Below are 15,607 nucleotides of genomic sequence, written 5' to 3'. Positions count from 1 at the left end.
CAGCCAGGGCTACATAGCGAGATGCCATCTATAAGAAAATAACAGCAATACGAACTACAAAACACATTCATTCTCCAGAGACAACTATAGGTAAGCTGAAACTGAACTGACATAGTCACTTTAATTGAATTATTGTGCACTTGGAATCAGCAGACAGGGCAGGGTCACTTCCCACTTGAAGCCACATCCTGAGCAGTGCACTGTTGACACTGTTGACAGTGCACAGGGGTATGTATAGGTGGCCCAAGCACGCACCTGCCTCTGAAGTGAAGTAAAAGAAAATAAAAAAAATAAGAAATCAAGACACCTTGAACGCTTCCCAGATTTCTGATTTAGACTATGAGAGATTGACTTCCAACACTGGGAAAGGTTGCAGGCCACACCACGGGTACCTGAGCTGTGGTTACAGCTCTGAAGACTTTGGTAGGAACTGTGGCCTACGCTACCCATTAGGACAATTTATTTGCCTCTCAATTGACAGGCTAAGCTTTCCTCTCCAATGTGGCACAAGGCTCAGCTGCCAGTTCTCAGTGGTCTTTGAAGTTGGCCTTCCTTTTCTCCACAAACGCAGCCATTCCTTCTCTCCGGTCATCCTGGAAGGAAAAGGAAGAAGGGAGGTGAAGTCTGCATCTTACTATTGGACCCCTTGGATGACACCTGCATCTCCAAGGTTCTCTTATGTCCTCCTCCTTGCCTGTTTGCCAAGCTCATTGACAGGGCAGTGATTCTGCAATGGGCCCATCTGCTGCCCATGGAAGATGGTATTCTCCACACACAGTGCTGTGCTTGGGAACAGGGGGTACCACACAGGACACGGTCCCTCAGGAGCCATGACAAGAGCACCAGTAAACCCATGTCCATAGCACCTCTGAATCGGGCAGGGCACGAGCTGGGACTCTTTCACAGAGCTGTGGGGCAGCAACAGAACTCTGCTTTATACCTGCCTCTTCCTTAGCCTGTGGATGCACGATGTGCACACATCTTCACTTCTTCCTCAAGGGCCTGAACCATTTAAAATCTTTTTTTAATTTTTAAGAGAGCGTGTGTGTGTGTGTGTGCGCGCGCGCACATGCATGCATGCATGCATGCATGCATGCATACAAGTACAGGTGCAGCACAGAGATCAAAGGTGTGATATCTGGAGCTGGAGTGACAGGTGATGATAAGCCAGCTGATGTGCACACTGGGAAGTGAACGCAGGTGCTCTGGAAGAATAGTACATGCTCTTAACTGCTGAGCCAACTCCCCAGCTCTTAAATGCACGTGTGTGTGTGTGTGTATGTGTGTGTGTGTGTTTGTGTTAATAAAACACTTAGCGCTGGGACAGTGGTGCAATGGATAGTGCATCTGATAATCAGAAGATTCTTGATTCTTTCTTTTTTATTTTTGGCTTTTCAAGACAGGGCTTCTTTGTGTAACAGTCCTAGCTGTCCTAGAACTAGCTCTTGTAGACCAGGCTGGCCTTGAACTCACAGAGATCCACCTGCCTCTGCCTCCCAAGTGCTGATTCTTTAAAACACCTAGACATGACCTTCTGATAAGAGGTGAACTGTAGCCAAGCGTGGTGCCACACTCCTTTAATCTCAGCATTCAAGAGGTTGGGGCAGGCAGAGCTCTGTGAGTTCAAGACCAGTTAGGTTTATATAGTGAGTTGCAGGCGGTAAGGATTACATAATGAGACCCTGTCTCAAAGTAAGCAAACAAAGAAAATAAAAAATAGGGGTTTGGGGGGCTGGAGAGATGGCTCAGCGGTTAAGAGCATTGCCTGCTCTTCCAAAGGTCCTGAGTTCAATTCCCAGCAACCACATGGTGGCTCACAACCATCTGTAATGAGGTCTGGTGCCCTCTTCTGGTCTGCAGGCATACACACAGACAGAATACTATATACATAATAAAATAAATAAATAAATAAATATTTAAAAAAAAATAGGGGTTTGTGGTGGACAGCAGTTAAAAGCACTGCTACTCTTGAAATGGGATCTGGATTTGGTTCCCAACACTTACATGGTGGCTCACAGCAGTCTCTAACTTCAGTTTAAGGTATCTAGTGCCCTTGTCTGGACTCTGCATGCACCAGACATGCATACAGCATATTTACATACACGTAGGGAAAATGCTTATACATAGAGGATAAGCAATATTTAGGCTGGTCTCAAAGTCGTGGACTCAAGCAATTCTCCTTGTCCCTTGGCTCAGGACTACTATGCCCAGCTGTGAACTCCACTTTAATACAGAAGCTGCTGTTCAGCGGTATGATGCAAGGGCCCCTTTGCAGAGCTACATTCTCCACTGCTTCTGCAACAGAAATGAACAGGAATGCTAAGCAGAATACTTGGTACTCACAGTGGCAAAGGTTGAATAGAAGAGCTTCTTCTCCAGCTTATTCCCTTCTGTTAAGGTCATTTCGAAGGCTGAAAAAGAAGTCCTGAAGTCACAAAGGGAAATGCTGAGTGTGGGGGTACCCATGTCGGACTGACTGTGACCCACAGAAACTGAAATTCTGAGTATGGGGGTACCCATGTCGGACTGACTGTGACCTGTGGAAACTAAAATGCTGAATGTGGGGGTACCAACGTCGGACTGACTGACCCATAGAAAGGGCTACAGGCTGTGTGGCCTCCATGCTGATTAGCTCTCCTCACTTTTCAAGTGCACCACCCGTGTTGAGGTAGCCACAGAAACAAACTTCTCTCCTAAGCCTCCCAAACACCTTGGTGGCGTCCAGAGTCCTCAGAAGGCAGAAGCAGCAGAACTGAACAAAGGACAAACAGCAGACTCTGTCCAGCTATGAGGACCTGAGGTAGCTGATAAAACTGAGCACAGAAGCCTAGAAAAGCACAACAAGCAGAGAGAATGGCTAGGCAGCAGGGACAGCACCTGCCTGGGCTTCTGTGCCAGCACAGGACTCAGATGCTCACTGCATGCTCCACACACAGCTGCCTCTATAAACATCAGTGCGTCTGCTCATGGCCAGCAGCAACTCTGAAGGGCTGCTGTCCCCTCTGGAGGCAGCACAACCTTTCTAGGTCACATCTTTTGCCCCCAAGTCAATTCTACAGAGCAGAGACACAGTGCCATTCCAAATGCTGAGATAAACTATTACATTAAGACTCCATTCCTGGGGCTGGAGAGCTAATGCAGTGGTTCAGAGCACTTGAACTCTTGCAGAGAGCCGGTGTTCCTTTCCTGGAACCCACAGGGAGGCAAGGGCACAACTGTCTGTAACTCCACTTCCAAGAGGTCCCTTGTCCTCCACTGCATCATGCAAACATGATGCTCATACCCATATGCACCCAAACACTCACACACATAAAATAAAAATCAATAAAATCTTTAAAATAACCACAAAAACTCAGGTCGTTGTACCTATTTGACAAGCTGGGTATCCCACAAACCCTTGTAACTCAGGCTCTGAGAGATCTGACGCCCTCTGCTGGCCTCTGTGATGGTGCACATTACGTTTAGGGGAGAAATTTACTGTGCTAGGCTTGTAAAAAAAAAAATTACTTTTTAACTTGTATAAACCATGAGGAAGTTGCTCCTACCTCGAATATACCCTGTCAGGTGGCCCGAGGTGGCCACTTCCTGGTGCAGTTGGACTAGTCTTAAAAACTAGCTGATTGCTGCAAAAGTATTTTACCGCCTCACAGGCTAACTGCTCAGTTCTGCTTTTGTATGAAATGCTTGCTTGCTTGGAAGGCTGAGACACCTGTCTGTTACAAAATCAGGCCTTACCTAGAAAATTCTCTCAGGTTCGGTCCTAGACAATCTCTTTTTAATACAAAGTCTCTAATTTACTAAAACTGAAATTTGAGTCAGACTGGTGACTCTCTGAACAACCCCAGAGCCACAAAAGCCTCCACACATGAAAGGCACACATACCCCCACACATATACACACATGTATATAGTCTCACACACGCTAATAAATAACGTAAATATATTTTTAAACAAGACTCCAAGCTTGGTGTAGTGATACATGCCTACAATCCTAGCAACAAGGCAGGTGGATCCAGAGTCTGAGGACAGCTTCAGTTATAGAGTGAGACCTTGCCTCAAAATCCAAACAAAGGGTTCTGCCACAGGGCTCAGTGGATAAAGCCATCGTCACCAAGCCTAACAACAACTGGAATTCAGTCTATGGAACACATATGGTGGCAGAGTCAACTGACTCCTCATGTTAGTCCCTGACCTCCACATGTGCACCGTGGGATGACCTCCGTAATAAATCAAAACGTGAAATAAAGAGGTAAATAAATGGGTTCATCTAAAGAGAGGAAGAAAAGGACGAGGCAGCTCTGAGGAAGGCCCGTCAGGCCAGCTTCACGAGCTGAAGGAACTGATGAAGATTCTTCATGTGAGCTGTGCTACTGCAGACAGCAGCTACAGCCCCTTTGCATAACCAGAGCATAGGTGAGGAGGGACCCATTCAATCCAGGCCCCCAGAGACAACTTTCCCTTGAACCAGTGACTTCCCGTGGCTCCATTCTTGGTCGTCCCTCTGTACCTGATGCTGCATTGCCAATATGTCTCAGGCCTGGCCCCCAGTCTTGGGTCCTGGTATAAAAAGATACTCAGAGTATCTTGACAGAGATTTGAATGACCAAAACCTGGAACACTATGGCAAACTGCAATCCTGAGAACTTTCCCATTGCTGCCTGGGACAAGGTCGGAAAACTTGGAACCTCTCAGCTTCATCTATGCGGTTCTGAGGACCCTCCCACTTGCTGCCTGGGACAAGGTGGGGTGATTTGGGACCTCATAGATTCATCTGTGCAGTTCTGAGGACCCCTCCCACTCGCTCTTCCCAGCAGACTCCTACCTGCATTCACAGATTCTTTTGCCATGGCTACTATAATTTTGGAATTGCCGGCGATTTTTTCTGCACATTTGATTGCCTCTTCAACCAGTGTTTCAACAGGAAAAATCTTGCTTACAAGACCTAAAATACGAAAAGTATGACTAACACACAGAAACAACATCCTCCACTTCCTCTGGAGCCCAGTGACATGAGAGGCCAGTTCTGAGTCCTAAATAAGGGACGGCTATCCCCAGCAGTGGGTGACTGTGATCTCCACGGCCAGGTTCCAGTCCCTGAACTCTAAAGTTGCTCAGGTCATGTTCTCTACAAGAGAACCTGAGGGGGGGCTGGAGAGATGGCTCAGTCGTTAAGAGCATTGCCTGCTCTTCCAAAGGTCCTGAGTTCAATTCCTAGCAACCACATGGTGGCTCACAACCATCTGTAAAGAGGTCTGGCGCCCTCTTCTGGCCATCAGGCATACAGACAGAATATTGTATACATAATAAATAAATAAATATTAAAAAAAAAAAAAAAAAGAACCTGAGGTCTATGTTCACTGCCAAGGGCAGGGGAAAGACTGGCCTTTAAGGGCCTTCGAAGGGCAGTGGGAAGAGAAGTTATTATTTCTTTTTCTTTTCGTTTTTTCGAGACAGGGTTTCTCTGTAGCTTTGGAGCCTGTCCTAGAACTAGCTCTTGTAGACCAGGCTGGTCTTGAACTCACAGAGATCCGCCTGCTTCTGCCTCCCAAGTGCTGGGATTAAAGGCGTGCGCCACCGCCACCTGGCGAAGTTATTATTTCTAACTTGAACATATGTTGCTACTTTCTTGGGCATAACATATTTCAAGATATAAAACTCAGTGCCAGAACCTTAGGGCGCCAATGCCAGGTACCCATGGGGACACCAGATGTAGCACGAGCCTCCCCCAGCTCACAACATCAGATACCCTACCTGCTTGCTTGGCATCCTGGGCTGAAATGCGGTCACCAGTGAGGACCATCTCCATTGCTAATGACTTGCCAACAGCACGAGTGAGTCTCTGAGTGCCCCCTGCACCTATAGGGAGAGATTTGTGGTCTCAGCTGGCTCTTCGCCACGCGCCGTTGAGAAGAAACCCAGGTCTGGGATGCAGCTCAGTGACAGAAGGTTTAGCATACACGAGACTCTGGGTTCTTTCTCAGCATCAAAAAGGAAGAAAGAAAAACCACATTGGCTCTTTTCCCACAATTCTGGACGGTTCTAGGTTTCCCTGAAAACACGTGCTAGACCAAATCCCAGTATCAGCCTTCTTCTCTGCAGACCTGAACAAATACACTGAACTCACTGCTCAGGATCTCAGAACAAGCCTGGTCAAGCCCAGAGAGCAGGGGAGGCCTCCTCTGAGCATGGCCTCTTCCCTCGGGGCTCAAATCCATTCTCTTTGAGGGTTCACCTTCTACCTGGTCTACCAGGTGGCCCCTGAAGAGCAATGGGATTGTTTTCTCACAACATCTCAAGGCTTTCCCAGACAGCGGGGACTTTTCTACAGTCTGATAGGAACTCAGGAAGGCCACCTGACCTGCTACGCCAGTGACACAGGAGTGGACAGAGCGAGAGTCATATGGAACAGAGTTTTTGATGCAAGCCCATGGCTAATCACCTCTGTTCCAAGCTTCGGGTATACAAAACTCTTAAAGGTATATGAATCATGAGCAGAAAGAACCACCGTGGCTAAAAGGCAGTGTCAACTGTGTGTGATATTGTCAGATTTAGGATGAGAATATTCATAAGAGCTGGGCACGTCTGAGGTTCGTAGGCTGTGCTGAGCTTCATGGGCTCTATCCTTCAGGTGCTGGTTGGCAGAGAGAAAACTGAATAGACAAGAGTCGTCTGTCTGGGGTCTGTGGTTGGATGCAGCCACGGGGCTGAGTCTCTGGATTGCCTTGTTACAGCTGACACATTCTCACCTGGGATGGTCCCCAGCAGGATTTCTGGCTGTCCAAACTGGGCTTTCTCTCCGGCATAGATGATATCACACATCATGGCAAGTTCACAGCCCCCACCAAGCTGAAAAAAAAAAAGTTCAAAAAAAGCAGGTGGATTTTACTAGAGGAACCAAGGCAGAAAGTCACTCTATTGGCTTAAATAACTTTTCTAAAACCATGAAGTAGTCAGATAACAGCAAATGTTAACCTAGCAGAAGGAAACTAGATTAAAGTGGTAGAATGGATAGAAGAGAGATACTACTTAGCAGGGGCTTGTAGACTTTTATAAAAAGGGCCAGGCAGTAAATATTTTTTGGCTTTGTGGTGAATAACAGCATAGCATAGTTGACTCAAAAAAAAAAAATCAGCAAGAGAGGACAGGGGTATGAATGCGTGTGGTTGACCAACTCCTAGGGATGGGTTTCATTAAATAATCAGTGTGTGTAATAAATCACATGGTTTTTCCATGGGCTAAACTAGCCCTGCATGTCTCAATGGCCTAGTGAAGCAGGAACCCTAGTGGGCATAGAGTACTCACACATGTAGTATTGCATTCTGCAGCAATTAAACAGAAACAGAAAAGCTCATTAACACATCTGGGAATTAGTCAATGAGCCTCCATCAAACAAAGCAGTTCCCGAAAGACACCATGGGCCGTTCAAAGACACAGGTCTTTGCTATACTTGACTTGCACAAGCACAGCTCTGTCCGCCCTGCACAGGAGACCTCTAACTAACACTTACAGCATAACCATTGACAGCTGCAATGACCGGCTTCCTGACCCGGGTGATCTGGTCCCAGTGGCTCAGGAACTTGCTGGAATAACAGTCCTGGAGTGTCCGGTTCTGCATTTCCTTGATGTCCGCTCCAGCTAGAGGCAGAAGTGAGGTTTCAATTACCAGACATCAGAGAACTTCTCAGTCCTGTATTCTGCTGTACCAGCCCTGGGGGCATTTCCTATAACAGTGGGAACAGCTGATACATGGACTAACAACTCACCACGCTGTCTGTTATGAGAAGGTTAACACTTGGGGCTGTGGTGGCAATAGATGCTAGCTAAACTCAGAGGAAAATGGGCTTATGCCAGTGATTTCACCTGGCCAGTAAGGACCTGAGCGTACCTGTGTGTTCAACACACAGAACTGCTCTTCCACCCAGTTACTTCATATGTAGTATATCCTAAGCCACCCCTCCCATCACAGAGAAACTGATCCATCTTGCAGCTTGCCACAGGCCACAGCATCCCCCTACCCTCTACCACCATGACTGCCCAGCATACCTGCAAATGCCTTCTCCCCACCAGTGAGCACAATGGCCCCCACAGCAGGATCCTCCTCAAAAGTCTCCAGCGCTTGGTTGAGCTCCTCCATCAGGCCATTGCAAAGTGCATTGAGCGCTTTGGGGCGGTTTAACTGGATCAGCCCCACACTGCTATTCTTTCCTTTTTTTTCTGTGACGATGTACTGAAAATTAGCACCTGGGTCAAGAGGACAAAAGAGGATTGCCATCATAAAGATATTAAAGGCACTGTGGTGGCTAATCTTGCTTGTCAACTCGGCCACATCTAGAATCAATTAGAACCCAAGCAGCATTGGAGGTGAGAAGACCCAACCCTAAATCTGGGCCACACCTCCTGGTGGCAGCCTACATAAAAGGACATGGAAGAGAGCTTTTGTTTTTTGCCTTCTTGCCCTCACTCTCAATGACAAGCTCATCCAATCTATTCTTATGGCTTTCCTTCTGCGGTGTTTGAACCTACTTCTTTGGAATTCCAATGTCCACTGAAGACCCTCAGCTCTCTAGGACTTCCCTGGGCTCCAAAACCAGATTGGGTCTGCTAAAATATTCAGTCTCTTAGACTGAAGGCCTACTGAATCCTTAGTCTTTCGCTTAGGAGACAGCCATTGTTGGACTACTCAGACTACCACCGGTAAGCCACTCGAATATCCCCCTTTAATTATAATATTAATTATATTTGTTAGCAAATATAATATATATTCATTCTATCAGTTCTGCTCTTTCACTGAACCCTGACTGATAGAGGTGTAGACAGGGAACTCTGTACCATCCTTACCACACCAGCCTCAGCTCTGGCTGTGATCTACCCAGGCATGGTGGCAGTGGCACATGTCTTTAATCCTAGCACTCAGGGTGGCAGATGCAGGGGTATCTTTCTGAGTTCCAGGCTAGCCTGATCTAGTTCCAGGCCAACCAGAGAACTACATAGTAAGATCCTGTCTCAAAAAAACAAACAAAAATAACAAAAGAGAAATCCTTTGCACAGAGCACAGTCCCCTCTACCCCCCATATGCCAGCACTTTCCAGACCGTGACGCTGGGTGAGAGCAGGACAGAGGCGGATGTAAAGCACCATTAGGTGACCTGAAGGAACAGCCAATTCAGACTTGGGCAGGGTGTGCAGTCCCTGGACTAACAGGGAGGAAGATTAGCCTGATAGTGAGGGTCCATGTTCTGGGTGTTTTGTTCCTTAACACAGGGCTTGTCTTGCGAATTTGGGGTAACCTAAGTGTGAGGTGCACTGTTGAATGGTAGAATGCCTGCCATTCAGGGGAGCCAGGACATGTTGAAGTGCAGAAGCCAGGGCATGGCCAAGAATTTCTGGTAACACAAGAGCACTAGATGAATGTAGTGATAGATTATTTGTAGTTTAATAAAGCTTGACTGAAGACCAGAGGCAAAGCTAAAGCCACTAGAGGTCAGGCAATGGTGACACACACTTTTAATCCCAGGATTTGGGAGTCAGCCGGGTCTCTGTGAGTTCAAGGCCAAGATGTACGCAGAAACAAATCCAGGTGGTGGCGGCTCACACCTTTAATCCCAGCCCTCGGGAGTCACACACCTTTAATCCTAGTATTAAAGGGACTATAAAATGGGAGGAGACAGAGGCTTAGTTTGCTCTACCTACCGTCGCCCAGTCTTGGTAGAGGTTAGATTTCTCTAGAGGCTTGACTGCTTTTCTGATTTTTTGGATTGGACCTCAATTTCTGTCTCTTGGTTTTTATTATTCATGTTACAGACGGCTGCAGAAGAGTCCAGCCAAGGAGAGAGAAGGGAGGAACTACCAGCTGGCTGGGGAGGAAAGTGGGTGTGTCAGTATGGGTTGCGCCGATTGGACGGTGTGAAGGACAGGCTCGGGAGAGGGCAGTGGACCGAGGGGAGGGGATCTGGACTGGAGGTACTGTAGACAAACTTTTCCCAATACTCTGGCCGTCTTGCTTAACCTACCTTCACACTGTCTTAAAGCTACCTAAATGCACATGGGTTTCACAACCAACACGCATGCTCCCAACAGGCCGCTTGTTAAAGTTCTAGGTTGAGAAGCTGCCAATACACCCGGGGCCCTCTCATCAGGCACGGCTTCTAGGTGACAAGCTCGGGTTTGGTTTATAAAGTGAGACTAAGGTCAGATTGGAGGGGTATGTAATTGGGTAGGGGTCAGGCGAGCAGTGGAGGTGGGGGCTCCGAAGGAGGATGGGAGGAGCTTCCAGGTAGGAATCTGGGTTTAGGTGTGGGGATGAGTACTCGAATAGGTCTAGGTATTTCAGAGTCAAGCGCTGGGAGTGCACGCTTGTGGAAGTGGAAGTCAGACAAAAAAATCTGGAGTCAGGAGCAAAGTTCCAGGATCAAGTGAGGGTGCATGCAGGCTGGGGTTTAGAAGCCAGCCGAAGGCTGCGGGTGGAGAGTCCACCCAAAGTGGGGTGACAGACTCCGCCGGTGTCCCCACTCACCCGAGGCGAAGCGCCGAAGTTCTGGGCAGCGGACCGAGGACAACAGCGAGCTGCAGGCTCGGGGAAGCAGAACACGCAGAGCAGCCATGGCGTACACACACTAGCCTGACCCGCAGATTCGTCCCGCCTGCAGAATCGCTCCGCCCCAGATCCCAGGCAAGACTAGACGGAAGCCGAAGGGACTGACGGGTGACCTGGGCGGGGTGATGCAGTGGGCGGGGCGGAAAGGGGTGGGAATGGTGGTCGCTGGTGAAGGGCTGCAGTACCTTGAGTAGGCTGCTAATTGCACCGCGTTGGTGGTGTGCCTTGACTGGTGCACAGTACCAGGAAACAGGCTGGAAGAGGCAGCTGTGCCTTTTCCCCTGCGCTGGCCGGGTGTTGTAGGTTTTGATCGCCGGAAGGCGCGATTGTAGATGTAGCCGTAGAGCGTAAAGAGGAGAGGCGTTTTGTTCAGCTTTGTGACAGGGTCTCAATACATAGCTTTGGCTGTCTCTTGCTCTCACAGACGCGTCTGCTTCTGTCTCTCAAGTGCTGAGATTAAAGGCCTACGCAACCACACCCCGCTCGAGAGGCATTCTTTACTTGGCAGCTAACTAGCTTCCTAACATTAGGTTTTTACAAGATGGGACGATTTCCATATAGTAAAAAGAAAACTGAGGTTTTGCTCATGTAGATAATCTTAAATTATAACTTTGAAATGTTTAGCAAGTATTAATCCGGCCTTTATTTGTATTCTTGCCCTGGTCCTGCAAACTCTAGGTTAGAGATAAATGACAGTACCTTCAGATCAAAAACAAAATTTATAATTTAAATGACAGTACCTACAGATAAAAACAAAATTTATAATTTAAAGAAAACAATTCCAAACCAAACTAAAGTCAGCAAGCTTTATTTCAAGAATAAGGTAGAATATAAGCAGAAACAGATCACCAACAAACCTTTGCTGATGAGGGGCTCTATATTATTAACATGAAATGGCTCAAACACAGGGTTTATCTAGCAACCCAGGGCTGGTGGTGAGGTCAGGTGACTACTATTCTCTGAGTTTAGGGACAAAAGAAGAAGCAACTGAAGAGTGAGAGTATTGTATTCATCAGCGTTCTCTAGAGGAGTAGAACTGATAGAATATATATGTATATATATGTGTGCATGTATATATATATATATGTATATCACACATATGTACGTACACATATATGCGACTAGAGTGGCTTACAAGCTGTGGTCCACTTAGTACAACAATGGCTGTCTCCTGATGAAAAGTTCAAGAATCTAATAATTGTTCAGTCCACAAGGCTGGAGGGCTCAGCTGGTCTTCAGCACAGTCAGAATCCAGAAGAAGTAGGTTCTAATATCAGGGAAGGAATGCCTCAGCAGCAGGATATATGAACTGGCCAGTGAGAACGAGGTTGAGCAGGCAAAAAGCAAAAGTTTTCTTCTATGTCCTTTATATAGGCTGCCACGAGAGGGTGTGGCCCAGATTTAGGATTGTCTTTCTACTTCAAATGATCCAGTCAAGAAAAGTGTCTCACAGATGTGCCCTGTGATGTAGTCACACTGGCAAACAAGAATAGCCACCACAAGTATCAATTGGATTTCACGAGAAACTTCTGTTTCAAAGAAAACCATCAAGATTGGAGACACAAGACACAAGAAGGATGAGAGAAAATTCTCTGCAAGTCTTACATCTAGTAAAGGTCTTGTGCCTAGAGTATATAACATCCTATCCAACCCAACAGTAAGAGGTAACTAAGCTACAAAGAACAAAGGACGAACATGCTTTTCTTTTTTTTTTTAATATTTATTTATTTATTATGTATACAATATTCTGTCTGTGTGCATGTCTGCAGGCCAGAAGAGGGCACCAGACCTCTTTACAGATGGTTGTGAGCCACCATGTGGTTGCAGGAATTGAACTCAGGACCTTTGGAAGAGCAGACAATGCTCTTAACCACTGAGCCATCTCTCCAGCCCACGAACATGCTTTTCTTCGAGAAAGATGTAATGTCTGAGGGACATGAGAAGATACTCAACATCATTAATCTTTAGAGAAATACAATCAAACCCACTTCTTAACCTATGAGGCTGGCTGTAAGAAAGGCCGTCAACAGTGAGTGTGGGAATGCATGCTGAAGAGTTGACGCCTTCGACAGTAGTGGTGTTAGGGGAAATTTTCTGGAATAAATACTCGGACGCCAGTGGAGGCAGAGGAGAGGAGATGTCGCCAGTGGATTGAAGCCAGGACAGCTCCTGAAAGCCTTCGAGCCAGGTCTAGTTTGCATTCTCATTTTATACTCTAAGATCACAAGGTGGGCGGGCGAACAAGCGAGGTTTTCCTGATGCCTAGGTGGCAGTCAGCAGGTTGTCAAGGGGAACGACGCATTGTTACAGCTAGTTTCTCTAGGTCATTCTGTTTCAGAGAGCAATTGAAGTCATGCTGTCAAGTAGGCAATACTAGTAGTGCTTTGAGTAAATCACTAAATAAATTCATACATCTTTAATAATTGATCTTTCCTAATTTATTTGACTTCAGTGGCAGGAGTACAAATTGGTGTGGTCACTTTGCCTTTGTGAGGTGTGTGTGTACATGTTGGAGATTGAACTCTGGCCTTGCACTACACAGTCACAGCCCCCAGTCTTAAGAATGGCCACTTTGGAAAACAGCTTGCCATTGTCTCAAAAGTTAAGACAGGGTTTTCTATATAACCCTTGCTGGCCTGGAGCCTGTTTATGTTATGAGGGTGGATTTTTCTCTCCCTCCTGCCAGCTCCACAGGGAGATGTTATTAATTATAAAAGCTCGATTGATAGCTTAGGCTTGTTACTAACTAGCTCTTACAACTTAAATTAACCCATTCATTACTTTTACTCTGTACTGCCCATGTTGTTTTTTCCTCTGTCTGGAGACTCTGACTTCTTTTTCCCAGCTTCCTCTGTGCCTGGAAATCCTGCCTAGCCATGGGCCATTCAGCTTTTTATTAAACCACAGTGACATTTCTTCACACTGTGCAAAGGAATATTACACAGCAATTTTTGTCTCACAAAAGCTGACATTAAAGGCACGTGACACCACACTGGGCTAATGGGTGCCTTTCAACATGTTAGAATATACTGCGGGGACTGAAGGTATAGCTCAGTGGTATCATTCTTGCCTAGCATGCACAAAGGCTTGAATCCCACCCTCAGTATGGCATAGATACGATGAAAAGGGGTAAGTACCGATACACGATGTAACGTGGAAAAACCTTGAATGCATCACGATCAGCGACAGCCACACACAAAGACTTCATCCTGTCTCTTTATATGAACCGTCCGGAATAGGGTGATGGAAACATTTTGAACTTGGTGGTGGCTACACAACTCTGCCAGTGTGCTGAAAGCTGCTGGCTCATACACGTCATGTGGGTGAAGGACACACAAATTCTATATTGATAAGGCTTTTTTTTTACAACAAAAATGAACATGCCTAATTATCATTTGTGGTGTCAAACATGGTTCTCCTGCCTTCAAACAAGCAAGTGACTGTATCGGCCTGAGCATGCGACCTGCAGGACAGCCTTTTGATTCAGACCATGGTGCTCCATGTAGTGGACAAGAAACGCTACTGTCCTTGCCCTGCACTTCTGGAGGCCCCATGTGTTACTACCAGACATTTCGTTGAACATCTCCACTTCAATTTTCCTGTATCCCAAAGAAATTAAAGTAGGAATTGGTAAGTGAAAGTAGAAGCATTTGCAGACTCTGCCTCTCCTGTAGCAGGGTTACAACTGTACAGGAAAGGCCAGGCATGTGGGGCACACAGTAACACCACAAGGGAAGTTCAGGAAGGAGGGGTCAGGAGTTCAAGACCAGTCTTGCCTACATAGCAAGTTTGAGGCCAGCTTGGACTATATGAGCCCCCCCCCCCATCCTTTAGTACCTCCCAAACAAAAAATAATTTATAGAAAAGATGAAAGAGAAGCCTGAAAACATTAACACTAACTGAGACAGGTTAAGCTATTCAGTCTGTGATTGACAGGAAGGGCACCTGGGTCCCAGGCTGTTCCCTGTTAACACAGTTCTTAAAGATCTTTTATCTGTCAACAGCTTCAGACATATAGATGATGTATCTTGATGATATCAATCCTCCTCTTCCCCCCCTTCAAGCATTTTCAACATGTTCCCCTTCCCTTTCATGGCCCCGCCTTCATTTTGTAATCTGCTGTGTTCAATTAGTACTGCCTGTTAGAATGCTGATAGATCTTGGCTTGATCTTGTAGGGGTCATCATTGCCGCAGCACGTTCATGAATACAGAGTCCATGTCATGTCCTGAGGACAGTCTTTCATAGCTCTCCTCTCCATCTGCTGGTTCTGACATTTTTTTTTTTTGGTTTAAATTTTTATTAGCTTTTAATTTTTGTGTGTATATATCCCATGTATCCATGGGTGCCCAGAGGCTCGAAGGGGGAGTTGCATCCCTGAATCTAGAGTTACAGGTGCTTGTGAGCTAGGGTGCTGAACTGGGGACTGGGGACTGAAATCCAGTTCTGCGAGCACAATGTGTGATCTCTCCACCCAGAGCTCTTGTATTCTTTCCCTCCCCTCTCCTTGATGTGCCCTGAGCCTTGGGGGGTGGGGATGTGCCCCACTCACTGTTGTCACCTACTCTTAGCACTTGGGCTAGTTGTGAGTTTCTATTCATTGCTGATAACTGCAGAAGAGCCTCTGGGCAAGGTCGAGAGCAGCACTAACCTGTGGGTGAAAGCACAAACATAAGCCAGGTGGTGGCGGCGCACACCTTTAATTCCAGCATTCAGGAGACCGAGGCAGGTGGATCTCTGAGTTTGAGATCAACCTGGTCTACAGAATGAGTTTCAGGACAGTCAGGGCAACACAGAGAAACCCTGTCTCAAAAAACAAAAACAGAACAAAACAAAACAAAAAGCCCCAAACCAACCAACCAACTAACCAAACAAACAAAAATCCAAAACACCAAAACAAACAAAAAAGTCCCCCAAACCAACCAAAACTAAAAACCAAACCAAACCAAAACCAGAAAATCCCAAACATATATCAACATTTAGAAGGTAGTTTGACAACTTGACAATTTAGCAAAA

The 15,607-nt window shown here is 46.5% G+C and overlaps 1 protein-coding gene across 1 annotated transcript; it reads right to left on the bottom strand.

The window, feature by feature from the left end:
* Nucleotides 1–102: 102 nt before the first annotated feature.
* Echs1 (enoyl-CoA hydratase, short chain 1) lies at nt 103–10,663 on the bottom strand. Its single transcript, XM_057778654.1, has 8 exons — nt 10,512–10,663; nt 8,043–8,240; nt 7,507–7,634; nt 6,746–6,845; nt 5,751–5,855; nt 4,822–4,941; nt 2,344–2,411; nt 103–593 (listed from the first exon to the last, which is right to left on the bottom strand). The coding sequence occupies exons 1-8, from the start codon at nt 10,597–10,599 to the stop codon at nt 528–530; spliced, it is 873 nt and encodes a 290-aa protein (XP_057634637.1). The 5' UTR covers nt 10,600–10,663; the 3' UTR covers nt 103–527.
* Between the last annotated feature and the right edge of the window lie 4,944 nt (nt 10,664–15,607).

The sequence above is a fragment of the Chionomys nivalis genome, chromosome 8 (assembly GCF_950005125.1).
Source record: "Chionomys nivalis chromosome 8, mChiNiv1.1, whole genome shotgun sequence".
NCBI lineage: Eukaryota > Metazoa > Chordata > Mammalia > Rodentia > Cricetidae > Chionomys > Chionomys nivalis.
This window is presented reverse-complemented; position numbering and strand designations above follow the sequence as displayed.

Coding starts and splice junctions, on each gene's coding strand:
- Echs1 (XM_057778654.1), bottom strand. CDS start 10,599: ATGGCTGCTCTGCGTGTTCTGCTTCCCCGAGCCTGCAGCTCGCTGTTG. Junction 7,635..8,042: donor TGGGGAGAAGGCATTTGCAG/GTATGCTGGGCA, acceptor TTCTGCCTCTAG/CTGGAGCGGACATCAAGGAA. Junction 2,412..4,821: donor AAAAGAATCTGTGAATGCAG/GTAGGAGTCTGC, acceptor CTTCTTTTTCAG/CCTTCGAAATGACCTTAACA.